Genomic DNA, 25,982 nt, shown 5'->3' with positions numbered 1-25,982 from the left:
ATTAGTGAAATAGAATTTCAATAAGTCAATTAATATTTTGTTGTATTAGAGTACTTTATTTCTTCTTTTACTTTACTTTTACTTACTGGCTTTTAAGGAACCCGGAGGTTCATTGCCGCCCTCACATAAGCCCGCCATTGGTCCCTATCCTGAGCAAGATTAATCCAGTCTCTACCATCATATCACACCTCCCTCAAATCCATTTTAATATTATCTTCCCACCTACGTCTCGGCCTCCCCAAAGGTCTTTTTCTCTCCGGCCTTCCAATTAGCACTCTATATGCATTTCTGGATTCGCCCATACGAGCTACATGTCCTGCCCTCTCAAACGTCTGGATTTTATGTTCCTAATTATGTCAGGTGAAGAATACAATGTGTGCAGCTCTGCGTTGTGTAACTTTCTCCATTCTCCTGTAACTTCATCCCTCTTAGCCCCAAATATTTTCCTAAGAACCTTATTCTCAAACACCCTTAATCTCTGTTCCTCTCTCAAAGTGAGAGTCCAAGTTTCACAACCATACAGAACAACCGGTAATATAACTGTTTTATAAATTCTAACTTTCAGAATTTTTGACAGAAGACTAGATGACAAAAGCTTCTCAACCGAATAATAACAGGCATTTCCCAATTTATTCTGCGTTTAATTTCCTCCCGAGTGTCATTTATATTTGTTACTGTTGCTCCAAGATATTTGAATTTTTCCAATCTTCTAATCTTTATATACTTTCTTCTAATCGTGTAATAGTCAATTAAATCCCACTCGAGTTTTGATTTTCTCTAGATAAATCAAAACCTCTAGTGAGATTACTGTTGAAAAATCCCAGGTCTGACCGGGACTGGAACACGGAACACCTTCGTGGCTGGAGATGTGACCACTCAGCCACCGAAGGAACTACATATCAACTTTATATATAAAATAAGTGCACATACTCCAAGGAAATAATGGTCCTTGAATAACGTTGTTTTTTTTTTTCTCTCACTAACATCGGATAATCACGTCTTTGGTGGTTTTGGAAGCCACAGCAGTTCTTTCTCCCAGCGTCTTAGTCTTTGCGTACACATGCATGAATGTATGCGTGTAATTGTGTAATTATTAGATATAATTTACTGACCTTGCGATCGTAATAACATTGGAGAGTTACGCCCAGTGAGATAACCGAGTGCAAGGGTCCTCGCGACAAATCTCCGACGAGGTCGTTAATAGATGTCAAGTGCTGCAGGTCAGACTGCATGCTACAGGTTTTCAAGTTCCAATTGAGGTATTTAACCAAAAATAGAAACTGCGAAGTTTGAGTATTGATTACTCTCGAGTTTTGTACATGGTTTACGGTTCAGTGGGATGCTTTTATTTTTAAAAGTGTTTTTTTGTGGATTTGAACTTCCATGGAGCTGTTTCTCCCAAACGTTTTCAAGGTGCGACCCACTTTTGGGCGAGATTTCCGTTTGCGACTCACACGCTCCCGTACCAGTTCTTGGCTCCATTCGAAAAATGTAAATCCCTGAAGCCACCGGCTTAGCTCAGGTGGCAGAGGTGCTTATTTTCTGATTCTGAGTTGGGCTTGAGCATGGGTTCGATTTCCGTTTAGGGTGATTACCTGATTGGATTTTTTCAGAGGTTTTCCACAACCATAAGGCGAATGTAAGGTAATCTATGGCGAATCCTAGACTTCATCTCGCCAAAAACTATCTCGCATTCATCAATCCTAATAATAGTAATAATAATAATAATAATAATAATAATAATAATAATACTTTATTGCCAGAAGAAAGGTACTTATTGATTTTTTTAATATAAGAACTCTCTAGCACACCCAGAAAGAGTAAGTTACATACTCGTGTTCAGGGGGCATTCCACATAAGTTAATGTTAAGACATTTCATTGAATAAGAGTAAAAAGTAATAAAAGAAAAAAAGAAGAAGAAAAACCACATATCACAATAATTGAACTTTAAATTTTCTCTGTTAACAGCAATTTTGTAATAGATTTTTTGAAATAAGGAGCATTAGCAAATTATTTGTTTGGGAATTTATTTATTATCATGTTATAAAGCTTTGGACCGAAGTTGCTACTGTGATTATTTATTTTTATTTATTTATTTATTTAACCTGGTAGAGATAAGGCCATCAGGCCTTCTCTTCCCCTCTACCAGGGGATTACAACTACAATATTAAGAATACAATTACAATTATAATTACAATTAATATTAAATTTACAAATACAATAAAAATCAAAGTACTAAAAGATTAACTGATTAATAAAAGTTAATAAACAGTTTATTGTAAAAGTTAAGAAGAGAGAAACATTCTTTTTATTAATTAAGTAAAAATTAAACCTACTCTACGCAGTAAGAAAATGCTTAATAAGCTTGCTTTTGAACGCTACTAAATTCCGACAGTCTCTGATATCATTGGGTCACTATGTGAACTTCACATAGAGTTGTGGTTCCCAAACGTTTTCAAGGTGCGACCCACTTTTGGACGAGATTTCCGTTCCCTCACCCTCCCGTACTGGCTCTTGGCTCCATTCGAAAAATGTAAATCCCTGAAGCCACCGGCTTAGCTCAGGCGACAGAGGCGCTTATTTTCTGATTCGGAGTTGCACTTGGGCATGGGTTCGATTCGCGCTTGGGCTGATTATCTGATTGGTTTTTTTTCAGAGGTTTTCCACAACCGTAAGGCGAATGTAAGGTAATCTATGGCGAATCCTAGACCTCATCTCGCCAAAAACTATCTCGCAATCATCAATCCTATTAATAATAATAATAATAATTTATTGGCAGAACAAAGATACATAACTTATTATTTTTTTTTATATAAGAACTCTCTAGCACCCCCAGAAAGAGTAAGTTACATACTAGTTTTTAGGGGGCATTCCACATAAGTTAATGTTAAGACATTTCATTGAATAAGAGTAAAAAGCAATAAAAGAAAAAAAAAGAAGAAAAAACACATATCACAATAATTGAACTTCAAATTTTCTCTGTCAACAGCAATTTTTAATAGATTTTTTGAAATAAGGAGCATTAGCAAATTATATGTTTGGGAATTTATCTATTATCATGTTATAAAGCCTTGGACCGAAGTTGCTACTGTGATTATATGCTACAGTTGTAGTACATTTAGGAACTGTCAAACATATTATGTTGTCTGATCTTTTGGTTTTATGTGAATAAAAATTAAATATGTTTCGGTTTTTATGTACGAAATTCAGTAATACATTGTTATAAATTTTATGGAAGTCAAATACTTAAAATTCTGAATACAGCAGCTCTGAAGGATAAGCAAGAGGTTTATTAAGGCATATTTTTATTATTCTTTTCTGTAGCAGAATTATTGGCATGAGGGAGGTACTATATTGATGCTGAATAACCTAGTAGTTGATACAGCGTCGCAAAATAACCAACTAAATAAAAATACAAATATGTAAAATCACAACAACTGTAATTTTAGTCAAAACCAATGGAATTTTCTTCAGAATCAATGTATACCACCCAAAGTACGATTTTAAACAACAACTTTTTTTTAGTATTTTCCGGAAAAAAGTGAAAACAATTATGACAGCCATAGACAGATAGGCCTACTGAATCCGCTGTGTTCAACTGACTGAAAATCCAAAAAAATATGAAGGAATAAGCCATCGAAATATGTAGGCCTACCTACTGATGGAATGTTGAATCTAGACCTTTTTCTTCGGAGAGCATAGACCAGTTTTGTATCAAGAGAATACCTAGAACTTTAAAAAGAAGGTCTTAGATTTTGTATAACATGTGCAACCTCGTATTAATACAAAATAAATTTCTCGTCTGTGATTGTCATCAAAATAAAAGTGAGAAGTCGCCTTGAACTTGAAAATGATGTCACTGTGTGTATCGAATGCTTAGTCCAGATTTGAGAAGGTACTTTCTGAAAGAAAAGGGCACATTTATCAACAGTAATCTCACTAGACGTTTTGATTTATCTAGAGAAAATCAAAACTCGAGTGGGATTTAATTGACTATTACACGATTAGAAGAAAGTATATAAAGATTAGAAGTAACGAAGTACTCCAATACAATAAAATATTAATTGACTTACGAAAATACAACTGTCTTCAAATGTATTATTGTACCATCTCAACTTTCAAATATTACGCTAGATGCATGCTAGATGGCCGTAGTGAGCAATGCCTTCTCGAGAAGTTCTCGATCTATTATACACGATGGCAATGTTACTAGTCAAGAAGGCTTTGTTGATTCAGTTTCATTTTTATTAAAATGCAACATTCCACTTCAATTATCCGAATCCCAGTTATCAACGTCACTTGACAGATGATTTTCAATAAATCTTAATATTAAACAATCTCTGATACGTGACTATCCATAATATCATATAGCAGAAGCTATAACATAACCTAATATACACAAGTGTTAGAAAAGTTTTAATTAACGACGATGACATAAAAAAATAAACATGAATAATTTTAAAAGGAATAATTATTGAATGTACAATTTTCAAATTTGAATGTGGTTGGTGGTTCAATTGATGTTATATTGGACGTGTGCGTAATAGAAGTGGAACTCGTTGATTTAGGTCTACATGGTGTATTCAACTTATTCAGAATTTCCGAATGAATAATTTTAAAAGGAATGATTATTGAATGTACAATTTTCAAATTTGAATATGGTTGGTGGTTCAATTGATATTATATTGGACGTGTGCGTAATAGAAGTGGAACTCGTTGATTTAGGCCTACATGGTGTGTTCAACTTATTCAGGATTTCCGAATGGTGCTCTTCATTTATTTGTAAATCGGATTTCAGAAGATGCATAGGTATGATCAGTGATTTTTATTAATTCTTGTTCTTGAATGCCAATGCGAGTCATATTTGAAACTGCTGTGCATCGAATGGAGTGATTTGTAATTTTATATATATATATATATATATATATATATATATATATATATATATATATATATATATATATATTTTTTTTTTTTTTTGACGTCCAGACCAGCGCAATTTCAAATGTTGGCAAACAAAGGAACAAATGCTAGGGACGCGATAAAATGAAACAAATGCTAGGGACGCGATAAAACTGTGCGATAAGCAGCCATGATTGGTTGAAATACGTCCTTTCATACCGTTTTATTGGTCAAAAGTAGTATGACTTAGTAAGAGTGTAATAGTCACATTAATTATTTTTTACTTTATAACTGTTTAACGATTTTTTATTTTTATGTTCAGCGTTGTTTATGTTTCGAAATGAAAAATAAATGGTATAGTAATAAGACGTCTTTCTTTATTTTGTAAATCATTTCGCGACCCTCTCAGCTCTTTAAACGAACCCCCTGGGGGTCGCGACCCCACATTTGGAATCACTGACAGAAGAACAGTAAAATATGTACCTAATAATAGTGAATTTAAAGATATCCCGCGTCGTAGTTCTCCGGTCTAAAACGTTAGATCTCAGGCTAACATATAGGGCACACATTGGGCCAAAACATACCTAAGTGTAAGGACCCGTTTCGGATCCTCTCTCGAAAAAACAAGCCAAGTTGGCTCGTTGGTCCAGGGCTCGATCTCCGACCAGGTCGTGATGGAATTTGTGTTGGTTAAAGCGGACGTTGAAGAGGGATTTTGTCGGAGTATTCCAGTGTCCCTCATTTCATCTATCTACAGTAGTTAAAAATAGGCTTAAGTGAAGTCTTGATGTAATACGGGTTTCCTGTGCTGATATAGGAAAGTCTGCGGCTCCAGGTCCAGGGGATTATCAAGTTCTCGTCTGGGGGTCTGACCTGACTCTGTGAGGACTGAGGCAGGATGAGACACCTGTCAGCATTGAATTTAAGAATGACACTTGTGAGACTTGTGGCGAAGTGCAGTAACCATGATTAAAATGTAATTTATGTGCACCATAGATATTCACCGGTTACTTAAACATGGTTAGCTCACACCTCATTGAATCCTTAAATTCGCAAAGTTGTTGTTTTCTAATGCCAGGCGTTTGACAATAAAGTCATTTGACTCCAACATTTTTCAAAGATATTATCATGGTCAGCCACTGAAGCACAGATTTTGAGGTGTTCCGAATCCATTTCTTAGTTTGAGTTGCACAATGGGCAGTTAGGGGACTGATATATTCCAATTCTATGCAGGTGTTTGGCCAAACAATCATGGCCTGTTGCCAATCTAAATGCAGCTACAGACTATTTTCGTGGTAAATCGGGGATTAACTGTGGATTATGATGCGGAGAGTTCCATTTTTCCCCTTGAGATTGAGCTATCAAATGTTGTTTGTTGAAGTATAATTATGTAGATTTAATAATCTTTTCACAGAGTAATACGTAGATTTATCAACAGGTCTGTAAGTAGCAGAAATTCGAAAAGTATTCTATAGGATACAACAGGTTAATAGGCTATATGCTATAATTTTAATCTATACTAATAATAAATCTGTAGCCGAAATTTTTCTGGTAATTTTCGATTTTCCAAAAATAATTGGTCCTAACATATATAATTAACCACCCTGAAACCGAAAAACGCTTTTTTTAAATTTTTGTTTGTATGTCTGTCTGTCTATCTGTATGTATGTTTGTTACCTTTTCACGCGATAATGGCTAAACCGATTTCGATGAAAATTGGAATATAAATTAAGTTTGTTGTAACTTAGATTTTAGGCTATATGACATTCAAAATACATTAATTAAAAGGGAGGTTATAAGGGGGTCTGAATTAAATAAATTGAAATATCTCGCTTATTATTGATTTTTGTGAAACATGTTACATAACAAAAATTTCTTTAAAACTCATTTCCGATAAGTTTTATTCCAGGCAAAATGTTGATAGGACTGATATTTAATGAGATGAATGAGTTTCAAAATTAAAATAACTGCCATCTAAGGCGGTGTAATGAAATAAACAAATGAATTCGTCTATAAGGGGCCTTGGTCAACAACAATCGAAAGCTATGAATCATAGCCTACAGAGAATGTTTCTGTGTTTGTATGAAGTAATATCGGAAGCTAAATTAACCGATTTGTGTAATTAATTATTATTTCACCATTGGAAAGTGTAGTTTCTCTATATGGACATAATGCTATAATGTTATTACAGTAACTTCGGAGTGAATTGAGGACAGGTAAGATTAAAATAGCTTCTTATGCAAAAACAACTTGATAGGCTATTCTGTATATTCGTTTCCTGTATTTCTTAAAATAATGTTTATCTCAGAGAATTAACGAACCACAAGAGTGTATTGATTTAGTATGCAGTAATAATATGTTAGCTTAGCATTCCATTATTTTATAATCCAAATTTTAACTATGCTCAATTGAATCGTGTTAAAATACATATGCATTAAATGCAATGCAAAAAAATTGGGTAATGAGCCAAGCAGATTGTGTTGCGCTGTTGTAAAATAAAATTTGTTCCTCCTGAGATTCAAGAGTCCCCATAACAAATTAAAAACTTACTTATCGGTGTACATCCGTTATCAACACATTTTTATATAATATAATATAATATAATATAATATAATATAATATAATATAATATAATATAATATAATATAATATAATATAATATAATATAATATAATATAATACGATGTGATACGATATGATATGATATGATATAATATAATATAATATATAATATAATATAATATAATATAATATATAATATAATATAATATAATATAATATAATATAATATAATATAATATAATATAATATAATATAATATAATTTAAGTTATTTGAAGGGTTCAGAACCATAGTTGCCCAAGCGCCATTTACTGAATAGGCTACGTAGAAAACAAGGGTTAAAATTAAGTTATCATAATTCAATGGAAACATATAGCAAGTAAACTAAAGTATACACATTAAATCTAAATGATATGTCAATCTTCATTAAAGTATGGATGCATGTAATAAAAATTAAGAAACATGTTAAAGGAATTGTCATTGCACCAAATGAGTGGTCTCTGGACCAAAATGATCGCATTTTAATTATTTAAATACAATTTAAATTAAGTAACATATTAAAAGATTTATCCTTCTATCAAACACGAATGTTCCCTGGATCAAATGTCCTATTTTAATTATGTAATTACTTCATATTTATTTCTAACGGGTGCAGCGGAGCGCACGGGTACGGCTAGTAGAACAATAAAAAAAAATTGGTAGGAAAATTAAAATTTCACAATACTATAGTGTACGACATATATAAAATGCGGACATTTCGGTAGTTGTTTTCTTTACAGTCCGACACGGTTTAATAAAGTAGTGTGAGAAATAAAGTTTTGGCAATTTAATGGTTAACTAGGATGAAGTCTGGTAGGCCTATAATGTTGCTACAAAATGACGAAAGAAAAGCATCCATATCTCTGCAAAGTAGTCAATGTCTAAAAATGACTGCATTTACTCCGTTCTACATCGAAACGAAAATATAGGATATTTCCACGTTGCATTATTTGCCTTTGGGCGCTTTTTGTTTGTGGATTGCATTTATCTTAGCTAAAATGTATTACAAAAATGGAAAATATAAAACAAAAAGATTATATCCCATTGTGAGTCTGAATTATTGATAGACTTAATAACTAGATTTAAATATGTTACCCATATAAAAAAGATAGAATACCCGTAAAGAGAAAGGATGAAGAATGTGTGTACAATTCAGGGCGCCAATTATACCAGGGAACTGTGGAGTATCCTAAGATCCATCCATAACCTTTGTTCAACCTGCGACGTAGGAAAAGGGATAAGGTACATGACCCAAATAAGGCCCGGTTCTAAATAAGGCCCATCTGTCATTTTATTAAGATAACATTACAATTTCCACAAGATTCTTAATGTCTCTGACAGTTCCTGGCCTCTAACGGCTAGCACAAAAAATGCAACAATGTAAGTGAACGATTTCACCATGTTTGCTTTAGTTGAGCAGTGAACAGCGTCTGAAGCTGTTGTCGCTACTATTTCGAGGTATTTTAATAAACCTTATGCATTTTTTGGTAACTGAACATAAATGAACATGGTATATGTCATTTAAAAGCATGTGATTAGTAGAATAAGATACTGTATTGATATTTTCCACTTAACGTGTATTTATTTATCCCTTAGTAAACCTACGAATGAAAGTGTGGATTTACAGAGAGCTCCAAATAAGGCCATCTATAGATGAGCTAAACAAGGCCCGTGGGCCTTATTTGGAACATGAATTTTCTTCAAGGTTTTTCTTATTTTCAGCCTCATAAAGACATTCTGTAACATACAGTAATTTATTTATGAGAAAATTGTGAAGATAATTATCAAAGCTACGATAATTATTCTAAATTCGTAACTTAATTAATTATTTGTAGCATAATAATTGTGTTTATTTGTTAAAATATTATATTTTCAATCTTTTGGTATGTATTACCTATACACAAAACATTTATTTACTTAGAGAGCTTAAACTTGCGTAATTCTGACTCGAAAGGACTTGAAACATAGAATGATTGATTTTATCAGCTGAAAAACTACATTTGGCGAATCCGTGGTTTGCGAAAACTACGTATCTCTAGTAACATCATTTCCCTATTATTTTTAGATGGAAAAGCTAAAGAAAACGAGAGCACTTTGGACCGAACAGCAATTGCAGCAGGCAATGGAGGCTATAGCTTAAGGAATGCCTGTAAGGACGGCAGCAGCGCAAATTATATATCTCACGAAGATCATTAAGAAACCACCAAATTAGTGCAAAGAATACAAAAACGTTAAGCAGATCATCAATTTTGACCTCTGCTCAAGAACAGGATCTCTGCAACAGGATTTTTATTCTAGCACAGATAGGCATGCCAATAACGGGCAAAGTACGTCAACGCTCAGTATACATTTTTTGTGACGAAAATAACATTGAAAACCCTTTTAACAAGTTAAGTGGACTTGCTGGGAGAAAATAGTTGGAACTGTTTTTACGACATCATCCAGAATTATCCGGAACAAAGGCGCAGAGCATGAATCCTGGTAGGGCTGCAAAACTCAATAAATTCTTTGTTAAGGACTCTTTTGATAAGCTGAAGAAGGTAATGACTCGCTTATATATTTTAGATAAGCCTCAACTAATCTATAATATTGACGAGAAAGGTTGTAGACAACAGCAACCTTCGTCAAATGGTTATATCATTTCGCTAGATTCAAGACACAAGGCAATGTTCTATTAATCTTTGATGGGGAAGTCGACCTGGTTGGCAAGTTGGTATAGCGCTGGCCTTCTATGCCCAAGGTTGCGGGTTCGATCCCGGGCCAGGTCGATGGCATTTAAGTGTGCTTAAATGCGACAGGCTCATGTCAGTAGATTTACTGGCATGTAAAAGAACTCCTGCGGGACAAAATTCCGGCACATCCGGCGACGCTGATATAACCTCGCAGTTGCGAGCGTCGTTAAATAAAACATAACATTTAACATTTGATGGGGAATCATCGCATTTGGACGCTGGCATTGTAGATGTAGCAGACTCGTGTGGCATTACGTTGTTCTGCTTACCTAGCAACACCACTCATGAGTTACAGCCATTCCATAAGTCTGTGTTTGTCCCTTACGAAGCATTCTGGGATGATGAAGTATTGCTTTACTGGACAAAGCAGAAGGGTGCTCAAAGTCGTAAGTAAACAAACGGATATTTGGGAAAAATTAATAAGGTTTGGTCAAGAGCTGCTACACCTTCCAATGTATCAAGTGGGTTTAGCGCTATTGGAATTTATCCGTTCGACCCTAGTGTTATCCCTGAGAGTGCCTTCGGTCCTTCGGAACTCACCAGGAGAGAAAAGGCTGAAGAAGCCCCATTACAATCACAATCTGGATCCCAGTTGCTCCTACTTCAGCCAAATCAACCCAGAAAAGAGTTTCGAAACAAAGAGATTCAGGGGAATCAGGCTTCACAAGTGATATCTTCTCTCTTCATGACGAATCCAGTGACTTTTCCCATATCTCTAGTGATAATGAAGGAAAATTAGAAACTTCTTTCAAGACATTCTTCGTACCCCTGAAATAAAGAAAAAAACATACAAACCAGGGACGAAAAGCCCTTAATTACCAAGCAGTTGGGGTCATTAAGGAATTTTTTTCAAGACAAAGAGGAGACTAAATCAGTTAAAACTGCAAAAGGACATAGGCCTACAGAGGACCGCGAAAGTGATAAGAATGGTGCTACTGCTCCTAAAGGTTTGAGCGTGAAGACAGCTCAGAAGAGGAAAATATGTTCTGTGCCTTCCGTGAAAGAACTTCTTGAAGCTGGACGGAGTGGCATTCAAACTAAAAGATTGAGAAAAGAAAGTTGGTTCTGCTATTTATGCTGAAATGATCGTATTGCTGGCATGAGACTTCGTGTAAAGTGTTCAACTTATGTTCATGAAGAATGCGTTGGACTTACGGCTAAGGACAAAATATCCAGGCTTCTTTGCCCACACTGTAATATTTAAGTGAAAGACACAATACAACTTTTCTTTTTGCAGAGTGTAATCTTTAGGCTAAGGACAAAATATTCTGGTTTGTTTTCCGAGAATGTCTCTTAAACTTAGGACAATATACCAGTTCTCTCTGTGCAGAGTGTAATCTTCAGACAACAGTGAAAATATGGTGAAAATATTCAGTTTCCTTTGCCCAGAATGTGATCTTAGCCTAAGAACAGTTTTTTTGTTTACTCAGAGTGTGATCTTTAGACTAAGGACAAAATATCAATTTACTTTGTTCAGAATGTGTTTTTGTCTACTTAACTTTGAATATTAGTATTGTAGTTCATTTCGTTTAAATACAATTATTGTAATTTAATTGATTTCTATTTTCTTTCGTAATCATTATTTATTTACACATGGGCCTTATTTGGGACCGACAATGGGCCTTATTTGGAACGAGTGTATCAAATAAGGCCCATTACTCACATTTTAAATATTGCACTATTATAGACACGTTTTTCAATAACTCTAAATCTAAGACCACGTCTTCTTTGTTGCTCATCCTGAAGTATGTTTTAGTACAATTTTCAGAATTTTATCTCCTTCAGTAACAATACAATAGATCTTGATACGTTAAGTGGGCCTTATTTGGCACATGTACCTTACTCGAGTATTATCTCTTAAAATACTGATCATATCAGTTGCATAGAATCGTAATATAAAAACAGCCAGTTCATAGGAGAAATAGGACTGTCTCTGGGTTATTCCATTTGTTGCAGCAGAAATGACATGATAGATTTTGATAAGCGAAATCCCCTCTGAAATTTTCTGTCATCTAACTCCTCGTAAGAATTCTATCTTTCCACTAATGAAACTTCACGCTCATGTGATTTCTACCCAAGTATTTCGAGTACATAACAATCTCTTCGAAATATCAGCTGTAGATCTGACCGCCATTTTGTTTTACTAGACCTACACTAATCACTGGTTATCTCCCTTAACCACTCGAATATAGCCGGTTAGAGATTACCTGTTTAAGTTCTAAGCGAGGTCGTTGCACCGTAAAAATGCATAAACAGGAGTTTGGTGTGCAATTTTAATCGGTGGTTACAATAGGGATATCTTATGCGAAGTTTTACCGCTGGATGGCAGGAGCGTTCCATGCGACGCAACATGTTGAAGGGCTATGTTATGTCACATGCTACAGTTGGTTACGTTTTCCCGCTTATTGGTTTTCTGTGCGTGTCAAAATTGTATTTGCAGTTATTTTGTATAACCTAGTATAATTTAATATAATACAATATTTTCTTACCTCGTAATTTAATTTAATTTACAATAAATAATAACGTAAATCTGTATAATATTGAGCGATTTCAAGAGATGGGTGTGGAAATCTGCAGTATGCAGAATATAGATACGAGTAAATTGAATGTTCATGAACCTAAACGAGAACTTTGAGATCGAGGTGCACGAATAAAAAAAAGTAGGAGCTATGTCGAAGGTGAATATTGCCCTCTTTAATCATTAATATTTAAGAACCGTACGCTAAAAACAGGATATGCAGCCACCAATGTGGTTTTCTTTTTATAGGGAAGGGACTATCGATGTTGAATTCCTTGTATTTTTTTCTGTAGTTACAGAAAGATCAAATGCAATTTTTAATAGGATGATATAATATGATCGCAGTAGTATCACGATTAGTCGTGCGATTTGTAGGTTAAGGACATGCAGTTTTGAATACTATGTAGGATGGTTTTGAAAATTTGAAGTTAAAACACGGTTTTAATAACTAGGGTACAGTACATTAAAAACATTATTCACGAAATTGATTTCACTACGGATCGTCCTGGATAATAAACATCCTAGTTTATAGAGAGTTTACTGCAGGCGTGAACTTTGGAGACTCCTACAACTACTGCATATAATATAAGCTAACATAGCTCGCTGTCGAGGTTGCATAGGTTTTTATTAATTTTTCTTTTTCCTCTTCCAAAATGAAACTGTAGTCAACAATTCCTTACTTGAAGTACAGGTAGGTCTTTTATTTAATACTTTCGAGGCGCAATTTAATTACTTATATTTTTTTAAAGTTTAAAGCATATATTCAGAATATTTCGGGACATGATTGAAGACAAAAAGCTTTCCCTGGTTCTTACTTATAGGAACATAACAAAAATTTGCCATTTTTAGTTGTTTTTAAGAGTATTTAATATACTAATACACAACGTATGTCCTCAATGTTTATATACCGAAAAACAAATGCACACGCAAAGCGCATTCCTCAAAGTACACGTGCGCTATCTGTTGGTGCTAGTTCAGGATATCCCTATAACCGACGTTTTGTTGCACGTGGTCTTTGAACGCAAAAGCCTAAGTACAAGCATCCGTCCCGGGTTCGGCCCTCGCAAAACAAGCCAAGAATGTGGTTATGTAACACAGACGGGATTAACTGATAACAAGAAAATCTAAAATATTTTGGAAATGAGAAAGTTTGTGTTGTCTTTGTGATACTCCATTATTATTTCATATTATGTTATCATTCAAGAGGAAGATAATGGTATGCCACTTCCCCGAGCTAGTACGTATTTATTACAGTATTATAATATTGTTCACATTGCTTGTTTGTTCGGGAAAAGACAGTTTAGTTTTGTTGCTCGTACATTTTTAAGCATAAAAATTGTGTTAAATTACTGAGCAATGTAATGGCATGAAAGATAAGATTTTAGAATTAGCTATCATTTTAGAGTTAATGTCAGTGTTTGATTGTCAGCAGTTTCATTTGATCTCTCTGACGTCAGAAAGAAGCCGGATCTTCTGCTTGAATAGCCCTTTCTTTTCATCGCCTCGACTAAGGATGTTAATCGTGCAATAAACATACAATCCTGCAATATCCGGTAATGAGACCTCATTTAGAAACTTCAGTAAACCTAGATGGTTAAAGATAGCTCAGTCTCGGTGCTAAATTCGTTTCATACATATCGAGATCAACTGAAGAAATAAGCAACGAAACGCAATCGCGGTCTTCCTTCCGTGAAAAGAGGAGTAAGGTTTCATAATCCAACATCAAAACAAGAGAACACGAAATACAGCAAGTGGACTGCTGACCGAAATCTAGGAAGTACCGAGCGAGGGGGCTCAGACGGTAACGTTCGAGACTTGCTTCGGGAGGTCCCGGGTTCAACCGCCAATCTGACGTGGGTTTTTCATGGTTTTCCTCAGTCACAAAGATAAATGCTGGGTTGGAAATTTACATACCAAATTCATCACTCCTTAATCACCAGTATCGCATTAAAAACAAAATATATATCAGTTACATGAGCACGAGCCAACAGTAGACAGTAGAAACAGAAACTCAACAAGAGCTATCGCATTAAAAACAAAATATATATCAGTTACATGAACACGAGCCAACAGTAGACAGTAGAAACAGAAACTCAACAAGAGCTATCGCATTAAAAACAAAATATATATCAGTTACATGAACACGAGCCAACAGTAGACAGTAGAAACAGAAACTCAACAAGAGCTATCGCATTAAAAACAAAATATATATCAGTTACATGAACACGAGTCAACAGTAGACAGTAGAAACAGAAACTCAACAAGAGCTATCGCATTAAAAACAAAATATATATCAGTTACATGAACACGAGTCAACAGTAGACAGTAGAAACAGAAACTCAACAAGAGCTATCGCATTAAAAACAAAATATATATCAGTTACATGAACACGAGTCAACAGTAGACAGTAGAAACAGAAACTCAACAAGAGCTATCGCATTAAAAACAATATATATATATCAGTTACATGAACACGAGCCAACAGTAGACAGTAGAAACAGAAACTCAACAAGAGCCAAACGGCCTACTGGTATACCCAAAGATCCTGAACACGCGATTTCACCATAGATGTTAAAGTCGTAGTTCTACGTCAGAATATCACTCTACATTCTACAAGATTACAAGGTCAATACAGTAGGCTATGCAAATGTGCAACCTCATATAGTGGGCAAAAATTCGCTACTGCCCTTTCGGGGCGGATTCTTGATTTTAAATTAAGAAGTATATAATACAATTTGTTTTATGTCTACTAACACAATAAGAGTATAAAAATTTAAATTCACAATTTTTCATTATTTATAAATTCCATACATAACTTTTTAAATTCAATACTAAAACTATTAGAATTGACAAGATTAGGATATTTAAATATAAATGGTATGTATTATATTCTTAGGCCTAAATTACTACTACTCTGATTAAATACTGTAGTAATGTTGCATTTTGGTTCAAACAATCTTAAATAATTCGTATCTTTTGTTTCATAACTATGAGAATACAATTCATAGTTAAAGAATACAATTCAAGGGGGGAGGGTAAGCGAGCCAGCTATAGGGGAACAACTTAGAAAATTCCGTAGGTCTGCGCATGCATCACTCTTAAAGAGTGGCACAGTAAACTATTCACCTCCTCCTTCCTAATTGTCACCCAATAGTAAGCGCGTACCGATAGCAGTGATGCGTTAGATAACTTGTCAGTCATTAGCGACAAAGGTTCAGATTAATGGAGGGAAACTCCGACTCCGCCTCCAGCACAGCGGTAAGGTTTAGTAACCTCCTATAACGGAGTTTTGCCAGTTGTTAAGCTATAGTTTGCAAGTCGAAATATAGCGAGGGAGGGAAGCTTCTCAGTCCACTTTTCCTTCCTCTCACGCGCAGTTAAGTTTCACGAGATACTCGTACCAAATGGCCTATACATATTAGCCATAACCTCGATCAGATGTAAATAGAGTATTATATGGAACTCACCTCACCGGCCCTGTGAAGAATGCAAAAGCAATGTATCAACTGTTAAGGCTGGTTCACAATAAACCGGGAACAGAAACGACAACGAGAACGGAAATAATCTTAAAATAAACGTATATAACATTATTTCCCTTCTCGTTCTCGTTTCTATCCCCGGTTTATTGTGAACCGGCCTTTACTCACTCCAAAGCTACTTGAAACCACGCCCCTATTCGCCAGCTTCCGAACTGATAACGTGTACAGTACAAACTTCATAAAAACATTAACGAATTACTATTCATTAATTAACCCCTGCGGTAGCTGACTGATCAGACCTTTAACTTATCACCACCTCTTATCAGTTCCATTATATTCCCAGTCCAGCTTCCCCTAGGATGTTCTGCTCCGTTCAAGATCGGTTAGCTAAGTCTCACACTGCAGTGAGGCGAGTTATTTGATGCTATTTAATATTAGTAAACCAAGTCTGGCGTTTAACGATTAAAGGCTGGTTCACTATAAACCGGGAACGAAAACTACAACGAGAACGAGAACGGAAATATTATTAAAATAATAGTACATTATGCAATGAGCCTATAATGATAGTCATTAAGAAGGGAGTATGGATGTTTATGAAACGAGCGCAAGCGAGTTTCATAATTTTTATACGAGCTTCTTAATTACCATTATAGGCGAGTTTCATACGACTTTTTATGCTCGACCATATTTCTAACTTGAAATTATTCAGATTTTATTTTATTTTAATATTTTATTTGTATCTGACAAGATCGGAAGAGACCTTGTTCTAGGTCGTGAATTGTGAGATGTGCGCAGACGCGAAAGTATTGATTTTTTCCGAGGAACAATAATGTCATTGACCTTGATGTAATCCCGTTAAACTTGGTATAACCTTGATTATTGAATTCGACATTGAAAAACGAGATGACAAATTGAATTTATTTGAATATTATTTACAATTGACGCTAATTATTATAGTAACAGGACATAACCTTCTGCGACAGTATTGGATCTCCAGCCTCCGTGACTTTTCGCTAATTCTCTTTCGATTGCATATCCGAGAATAATCGATACTTGCGGTTTTATAACGGTACAAAGCTGACTTGTTATTGGCTGAACAAATGTAAGCTGAGTTGTCATTGGCTGAAAACACCTGTACTTTAATGAGTAGGTGTACTTTAATGACATGCATTAAAGGACTGCTACCAGGTGTATGATTACTACATTTCGGCATGGTCGAGCATAAATGTATTTAAATGTGAGCATTCATAATTAACTATTGTGAATGCTCACATTTAGATATATTTATTTTAACATTATTTCCGTTCTCGTTTTCGTTCTCGTTTTATTGTGGACCGACCTTTATTGTGATGTTTCCACCGTAGCCTGGAAGGTCCGGCGCCGGAGTTCCGTGTGTACTGGAACGCCCCGACCTTCATGTGCCACCGCTACGGCATGGACTTCAGCACTGTGCGGAACTGGGGCATGGTGCAGAACTCGGGTGACGTGTTCCGCGGCGAGCACATGGTCATCCTGTACGACCCCGGCGAGTTCCCGGCCCTGCTGCGGGACAAGCACGGTAACACGAAGCGACGCAACGGCGGGGTGCCCCAGGAGGGCGACCTGGAGCAGCACCTCAACAAACTGCGGGCGCAGGTCGACGAGATGGTGCCTGACCGCAACTTCCAGGGTGAGCTCAACTAAATTTTAGATAGCTCTGGAGAGAGCATGTTATAGCAAAGATACTAGAAAGTGAGAGTAGCCCATAACTTGATAATTCTACCATTGTGGAGTAACGCTTAACATGTCTGACCGTGAAACGAGCGGGTCAGGATTCAAGTTCTGGTTATTTATTTATTTATTTATTTAACCTGATAGAGATAAGGCTACCAGGCCTTCTCTTCCCCTCAACCAGGGGATTACTGGACTACTACTACTACTACTACTACTACTACTACTACTACTACTACTACTACTACTACTACTACTACTACTACTACTACTACTACTACTACTACTACTACTACTACTTACTGGCTTTTAAGGAACCCGGAAGTTCATTGCCGCCCTCATATAACCCCGCCATTGGTCCCTATCCTGAGCAAGATTAATCCATTCTCTATCATCATATCCCACCTCCCTCAAATCCATTTTAATATTATCTTCCCATCTACGTCTAGGCCTCCCTAAAGGTCTTTTTCCCTCCGGCCTCCCAACTAACACTCTATATGCATTTCTGGATTCTCAAACGTCTGGATTTATTGTTCCTAATTATGTCAGGTGAAGAATACAATGCGTGCAGTTCTGTGTTGTGTAACTTTCTCCATTCTCCTGTAACTTCATCCCTTTTAGCCCCAAATATTTTCCTAAGCACCTTATTCTCAAACACCCTTAACCTATGTTCCTCTCTCGAAGTGAGAGTCCACGTTTCACAACCATAAAGAACAACCGGTAATATAACTGTTTTATAAGTACAATATTAAGAATACAATTACAATTATAATTACAATTAATATTAAATTTGTAAGTACAATAAAAATCAAAGTACTAAAAGATTAACTGATCAATAAAGACTAGACAGTTTATTGTCGAAGTTAAGAAGAAAGAAAGATTTTTTATTAGACCTAATTAAGTAAAAATTAAACCTACTCTACGCAGTAAGAAAATGCTTAATAAGTTGCTTAGGACAAGTTGAGGTATTTTCGAGATTTTCCCTCTACCAATTGAAGCAGAATTGCTGGATAACGTTCAGCGTTGGATCAGGGACTCATTTCGCCATCATAATTGAAGACACTGGTGCAAAAAGAGAAGAGCTCCATTTTTATAAAGTTTTCAGGAGAAACAAAAAACTGAATGTGAAAGGATGTAATATTTTAACTAAAATTTTTCCATCGATTGGAGGTAGTTCAGCAAGAAACACAACCTTGTCACGATGTATTTTAATTTTTTCATTTACACAATAATTGTGTCACAATCACAATAAAACTGTTGGAGCTGCCTCCTTTTTGCACGGGAGAGTAGTTATTTCAAGATTTCATGTCTAAAATCTTCCTAATAAGGAAAATATGATTAAATAATTTTTATTGGGTTATTTTACGACGTTGTATTAACATCTCAGGTTATTTAGCGTCTGAATGAAATGAAGGTGATAATTCCGGTGGAATGAGTCCGGGATCCAGCACCGAAAGTTACCCAGCATTTGCTCGTGTTGGGTTGAGGGAAAACCCCGGAAAAAAACCTCAACCAGGTAACTTGCTCCGACCGGGATTCTAACCCGGGCCACCTGGTTTCGCGGCCAGACGCGCTGACCGTTACTCCACAGGTGTGGACATGATTCAATAAAAAGAAATAAAATTTCACAAGTAGATATTTATTACGATCATCAATTAATTTATTCCAATTGTTGATGATGATGATGATGATGATGATGATGATGATGGTGATGATATAGTTGGATGGTACGTATTTTATTGCTAGTTCTTTTACACTTTGGTCGCTTGAGTGGTAGAGATGCAGAATAGAGATGTAAGTTTTCATTAGGTAAGTTTAGTTTAAAACCATGATTTTGTAGAACATAATGTTCCTTCACAGAAGCACTGGCAAAAACACTGCATTGAATATCATTCAGTGTATACTCCAGTACACGTTATGAGGGTAAAGCAAACTTGTGCTTCCACTTGTTGACCACAGTCTTCTTAAATAATGAACTGAAATGGCTATTGAAATTTAAGCTCATTTCCTGGGTAGTATCTCCGGAGCTATTTCTTGCTCCGAATTAAAGTTGGAGGTAAAAGTTTTTCCTCATTCTCTTCATTACGAAAGCATGAAGCTACCCCCTTTGTGCACCAGCTGAAGCAGGCTCGTTCGTTTTATATATGCCGATCTTAACCTGCAATCTGACAAAAAAAAATGGAGCTATCCCCTTTTTACACAGTTATCTTCAATTACACTTCTCATCTTTCATCATCATATTCGTTTCTTTCCCATATTTCGGGCTCGCGTCCGATGTAGAGTCTACTGCGGGCCGTCCACAGAACTTGGACCCCATGGTAAGTGGCCATTAGTTGCTAATGGTACTTCTGTGTTCTATTGGCTCTCCCCCTGAGACTCATGGTAGCTCGGCTCGTGGGTCCGACACATAATTGCTAGAAAGATATTAATGACCTGCAAATGTTTTCAAACGTTTGTAACGTGTTCCGTGAAGGTAACATGTAAAGGCGGAGCATGCCGGCTCTGTATTCGCCTGGGCTGTGTGAGTTTGCTGTCTTATCGGTACGAATCCCGTAACCTGATGTAAAGAGGCGGGGTCTTGACTGGCACATGGCTTATTAGTTCCCCGCATCTCACAGCTGATCTTCAGATTCTTGGAAATAGTTAAAGGTTAAATTGTATTCAGAGGCATAAGAAAGATCATGTGAAGTTAAAGTGGAACTTTATTATTCATCAAATCAAAAAAAGAAAAGTACGTGCAATTCAAACTCAATTTTAATTTACTACTAAGGTTGGATTAAAAGTAATGGCAACAGTTCGATATTTCTGACATGGCTTTATTCACAGAGGTACAACATTTACGTATCTTCTATATAGTCGCCCCCCTTATTTATTATATTTTGCCAAATGTTTGGAAGGCGTCGTACACCATCAGCGCGTCCATCTTTGTTGATGTTCCCTATTGACCGCCCTATAGCACGGATAAGTTCATCTCTGGTATTGTACCGGGTCCCTCGCAGTTGTTCTTTCACTTTGGTGAAAAGATCGTAATCGCATGGACTCATATCGGGTGAGTACGGTGGATGTTCCAGAATCTCCCATTGCCAGCGGCGCAAGAAGTCCTTGACAGCAGCAGTGGTGTGACTCCTTGTACTTAAAAAATCGAATTCCGTGCAAATCAACTACGTACAAAAATCAGAATTAATTTATATGGCATTAAACGTAATTTTGCCAGAACCTGTATATAATTACATACAAATCAGAAATGTGTATAACTGGGTTACGTATAACATAGGTTCACCTGTATCTCTTATTGCCGTGTAATTTGTTTTGTCCACTTTAACAGCCAACCCCATTTGCAGCATTCTTGATCCGACTTAAGCCTATTACTTTTGAAGAATTTAATATTTTTTCTGTTGATTGAGGAGCTGACCCGACATAACAATCCCCAACCTAGAGGACCAAACGATTTAATTTGAAGGTGCTTACTATCTAGTAGAACGGCCTAAGTTTTCTCCTACTACAATTTCCTTTGGCACTCATTTCACCATTACTAGCCACTGTCGTAGCTCAGTGGTAAGGAGCTGTTATACCGATCCGTCTGCGCTTGGACGTGGATTCAAACCCCGCTCCAGTCAGATTACCTGGTTGCATTTTTGCGAGGTTTTCCTCAACTGCATTGCGAATGTAAAGTAATCCATGGCGAGCCTTCGTCCTTCCCTCACCAAAATAATATCTATCACGATTTCACACTGACGCCATATAACCTTGTTGTGGATACAGCGTCATAAAATCGATTTAAAACGATCACCGTTGCTCATCCGTATATCTTATTATCTCTGAAACGTCCTTGTAGTTTATAAGAGATACTTCACACATTCTTGCTTTTAGTCATATGAATCCGTAGATATATGAAAATCGTGAAGACGTTAAACCCACAAGAAATAGTACAATTAATAGTTAAAAGTGCCCTTAATTGCTAAGTTGAAGTATGTCCAACTAAACGCGATAACATACTTTGTTAACACGATATCGCTGCTAATTTAAAGCGTCACGCTACATAATAAGCTTCACAGACCCAAATACACTGCGTGATGAAAATCAGTCTGTGGGTTCGAATGTGCATACTCTTTACTACGAAGCTGGAGAGGTAGGCCACCCACCGTACTGCGCTGCGCAGCTGTACTTACAGCAATTACGCTATCAGGCGTTTCAATAACGAGGAATTTACTGCAGGCGACGAGGAAGTATTCAAATTCGTGATTCAACGTGGGTGATTCAAATTTGAACTGGATTTTATTTTTTATTTGTATTAAAGTAGTCTTTGCTCATAATAATTCCAGATGTACGAGTATTATAGGGTAAGGGTGCTGAATATGAGATCCCTTTTCAAAAAATATTATAACTCCTACTATAATTTCTAAATATAAAATTGTATATATTTATCTTAACATTTAGTTATTATTTGAAATGAAGTTCTTAAATTACAGGTTATAAAATGTTAGCAGATTCTGGGTTTTGAAAATGTTTCATAATATGAGACCCGTCACTGCTTTGTTCAAACAATATTATTTTTTCTCCAGACGTTACATTATGACATACTGTGTATATATATTAAAAAGTTTGTTGAAAAATTACATACTTACTGACAAAAATAGACGTGTACAGAAATTGACTGTACTTACAGTACATTAATGGTCATGTTACAAATTTCATTTATAATCTACATTACGTTTTGAGATTAAATGCACAGTTAACTAGAAAATTGAGTTGGAAGTTTCAGCAATCTGGCAACATCACCGCTAACACACTGCTCTTTCTTCTCGTAATACAGATGTCAGAGGTCAACGAACTCAAATCTGTCTCACTACGCGAACCTCTCTCTCTGACTACAACGTTTCAATGTGGTTGCATCGTTCAATTTCTTCAAATTAGTGATTTTTAAATTAAATTTACATGAAAACCGTCCACGTTATTGAAATATACCAGAGGGATAAATTATTCTTTATTAGATTTCCTATCGATATGGACAAAAAACATTATCCTACTCGCAATAGTTAACGAATAAGAGGGTATTAAACATTAGAGAAAAAGCATTTTTTTTTTAGAAAACTATGGACTTTCCACAACATGGTATTACACTTCTTTTGTTATAATTATACAACATGAGCTATTTGCTCTGAAAATCTGCAGGGTTATTTCACTTCCACTCTGTATATTAAAACAACAGCGAAAGTGGGCAGCCTTGCCTGATCCATTGTTTATCTCTGTTGATATTTAACCAGTACCATTTCCTTTGTCTGTTCGGATTTAAAACATGGAAGACAGCAAATTAAGTAAGAAATATTCATTTGAATACCACCTGGAAGAAGAAATCTTGGAAACTCACAACCGACATGGTATAACGGACAAGCAAGATGATTATTTGGATTATGACATTTGGAACATAGGGCTGTATTTTTTGGTTGAGGAAACCTAAGTAGATTACAGAAATACTCCTGTAAATAAAATATATAATAACATAACTGGCATTGTTATTTTCGTGTATATTAATGAAGTTTCGTGAGGTATAACTGGAATGAACTAGAGTCGGTTCTAACATGGACCGGACTTGAACTGGAATAGAACTGGACTGAACTAGACAAAGCAAGCAGCTGGTAGAGCGATACATATCTGATGAGTGATGATTATTCATTACTGACGATATTCTTGTTTAGTGAAGCACATAATATATTATCATGAATGATACTTCGAACTTTCGTTAATTAGTATCTTCCTAATATTCAGTATTGAGATGTATTACATTAAGAGCAAATATGACGGATTGCACTTCGTAGTTAATAGCTGTATAGAGGCTTGCTATATCAAAGTTTATTGTACAATCCATTGAAAATATTATTAAAAGACAGAGAAAAAAATAAAACTAAGACCTTAGTAAATCTGTTCTTTCTTTTTGCAATAGCATATATTTATTATTATTATTTTGTATTCTGATTTTCAAAACTGTTGCCTGTATGAAATTTATGAATTCGTTTGTGTTGCGTTGTTTATTTTCATTATAATGTGCTTGTTTGCTAGGTACGTTTATGTTGTTTATAAAGTTTTAGATTTACAAACTATGATGTTATTTTCTTTGACAAGAAATTTAACGTAAAATCTGTGATTTGTTTACTACCACCACCACCACCACCGTTACTATTATTATTATTATTATTATTATTATTATTATTATTATTATTATTATTCAAACATAGTGAAAAGTATTACAATGTAATACGCGTAGAATAAACATGTTTAGTTACTGTTAATTTGGTTTGTTTCTCTAGTTACTGCTTATTTTATTAGTTACGTACAGTTTATTTAAAGTCACACAAGCAGTGGTACTACTGATAAGTTATAGGCCTAAACATGACTTTCCACCACCGCTCCGCTAATGTACAGCATAACTGTACAACCCTAGACGACATTTCATAAAAGTTGAGAGGATGCGAAGGCATTTCTTTCCCCTTCTACTTGCCCCGAGTCCGTCAGTAACAGATCGGTAGCTGTTACCTCTTATACCTTCACCCCCCAAGTTGTACATGTAAGAAAATAAAATATTAAATAAAGTACATAAGTGGATAAAATACAGCCACACAGATGTTTGACAATTACATGTTTGAGTATATTTTAGTGCCGTTCTTACAATATTTTCAACTAATAATTAAATTAAGAAATGTTACTTTGTATTATGTCAGGGGGAGCGACACAGTGCAGATTGTCCCTTTGTGCATGCTGTACAGTAGCAACTAGCGGTGAAGAAAACATTTATCTTCTGCTCTCAGTAGCTTTTTAATGCGCCAGTTGATATAAACAACAATAAAATGAAATATTAACGCTTAGTGTAGACTTTCGAAATATAGATTACTGGTAAACACTTTCAATAACAAAATTTGTCACTGTGTTGAAAGTCAGTTAGTCGAACATTAGTAAGATGGACAGTAACATCTTCCCCTTCATTGATGATAGAGTGTGTGAGTAGAGGGGAGAGGCCTATCAACCAAACTGAAATGGAGTTTTTTTTTAGTTCACGTCACCACACAGACTGCAGATACCTCAGCGACTCAGTAATGTTCCCATACGGGCACGCTCCAGTCCTGTAGTAGCAAAGCGGGGAGTATTCCTTGCCGGCCCTGTCCTAAAGCACTGAGTTGCATTTTTTCCTCCTGCAACTTGGATTTTATGAAACACCTTTGTTTATACTTACTGAACAATTTTTATGGCCGTATTACTTACTACAAATCAGAAATAGTGGCAGTATTTACAAAATACTGTTACTTCGAGATTTTCAATATTGCAGGTTTATTGACCGGCCACGTGGTTTGAACTCGCGACCTCCCAAATGCGAGTTTACTGCGTTACCACTGAGCCACCTTGCTCAATCATTTTGCATTTGTTTCCAAGTATAGAAATATTAGATTTCATAAATATCAGGTACTTTGTCACATACAGTACTTCCCAAGAGTCAGAAGCTCAGTTCTTAAGTACTGAATTTGAATTGATGTAGGCAACAGTTTCGTCTTGGATGTTCTTGCTCACTCCTTGATGACTGAATGATGAATAGAGATGGTAGACAGCGTGGCCACGCTCCATGCCTAATTATAGTACTAACCGTAGGACTTGTCTAAGTGATCCAATTTACATTATTTGATAAGTTCACGCAAGACTGATATAAAGGACATAATTATTACTAACCAGAAATAACCCAATACCAAACAGAATATCTTCACATACATGGATAAACAAAAATAATAAGAAATGAAATTGAGAATTTATGTAGTGTCAAAAAAAACACCGAGCATATTTACAAAAATTTCAAATAATAAACAAAAGATGTATTCACGCAATGATCGGAATTCTGTGAATCTCCTCTCACTTTTTCTCATACCTATTTTTAAAGCGCGAATATTGATTATTGTACAGTTATATCTTGAAATTCAAAATATAAAAGTTGCATAATTTCTTAAATAATAAATGTTTTAAGAAGGCTTTGCGTGTTTTGCTACGGGATTATTTTTAATT

At 35.6% G+C, this 25,982-nt stretch overlaps 1 protein-coding gene across 2 annotated transcripts in view; it reads left to right on the top strand.

Moving 5' to 3' along the window:
• LOC138695492 (hyaluronidase-like) overlaps positions 1-25,982 on the top strand; it is a 112,543-nt gene that overhangs the window by 61,743 nt on the left and 24,818 nt on the right. For both annotated transcript variants that reach the window (XM_069819806.1, XM_069819805.1), the window contains exon 2: positions 17,597-17,901. In XM_069819806.1, the coding sequence (XP_069675907.1) occupies positions 17,597-17,901 (305 nt within the window). The remainder of the gene's footprint in view (positions 1-17,596; positions 17,902-25,982) is intronic.

The sequence above is a fragment of the Periplaneta americana genome, chromosome 1 (assembly GCF_040183065.1).
Source record: "Periplaneta americana isolate PAMFEO1 chromosome 1, P.americana_PAMFEO1_priV1, whole genome shotgun sequence".
NCBI classification, from domain to species: Eukaryota; Metazoa; Arthropoda; class Insecta; order Blattodea; family Blattidae; genus Periplaneta; species Periplaneta americana.
This window is presented reverse-complemented; position numbering and strand designations above follow the sequence as displayed.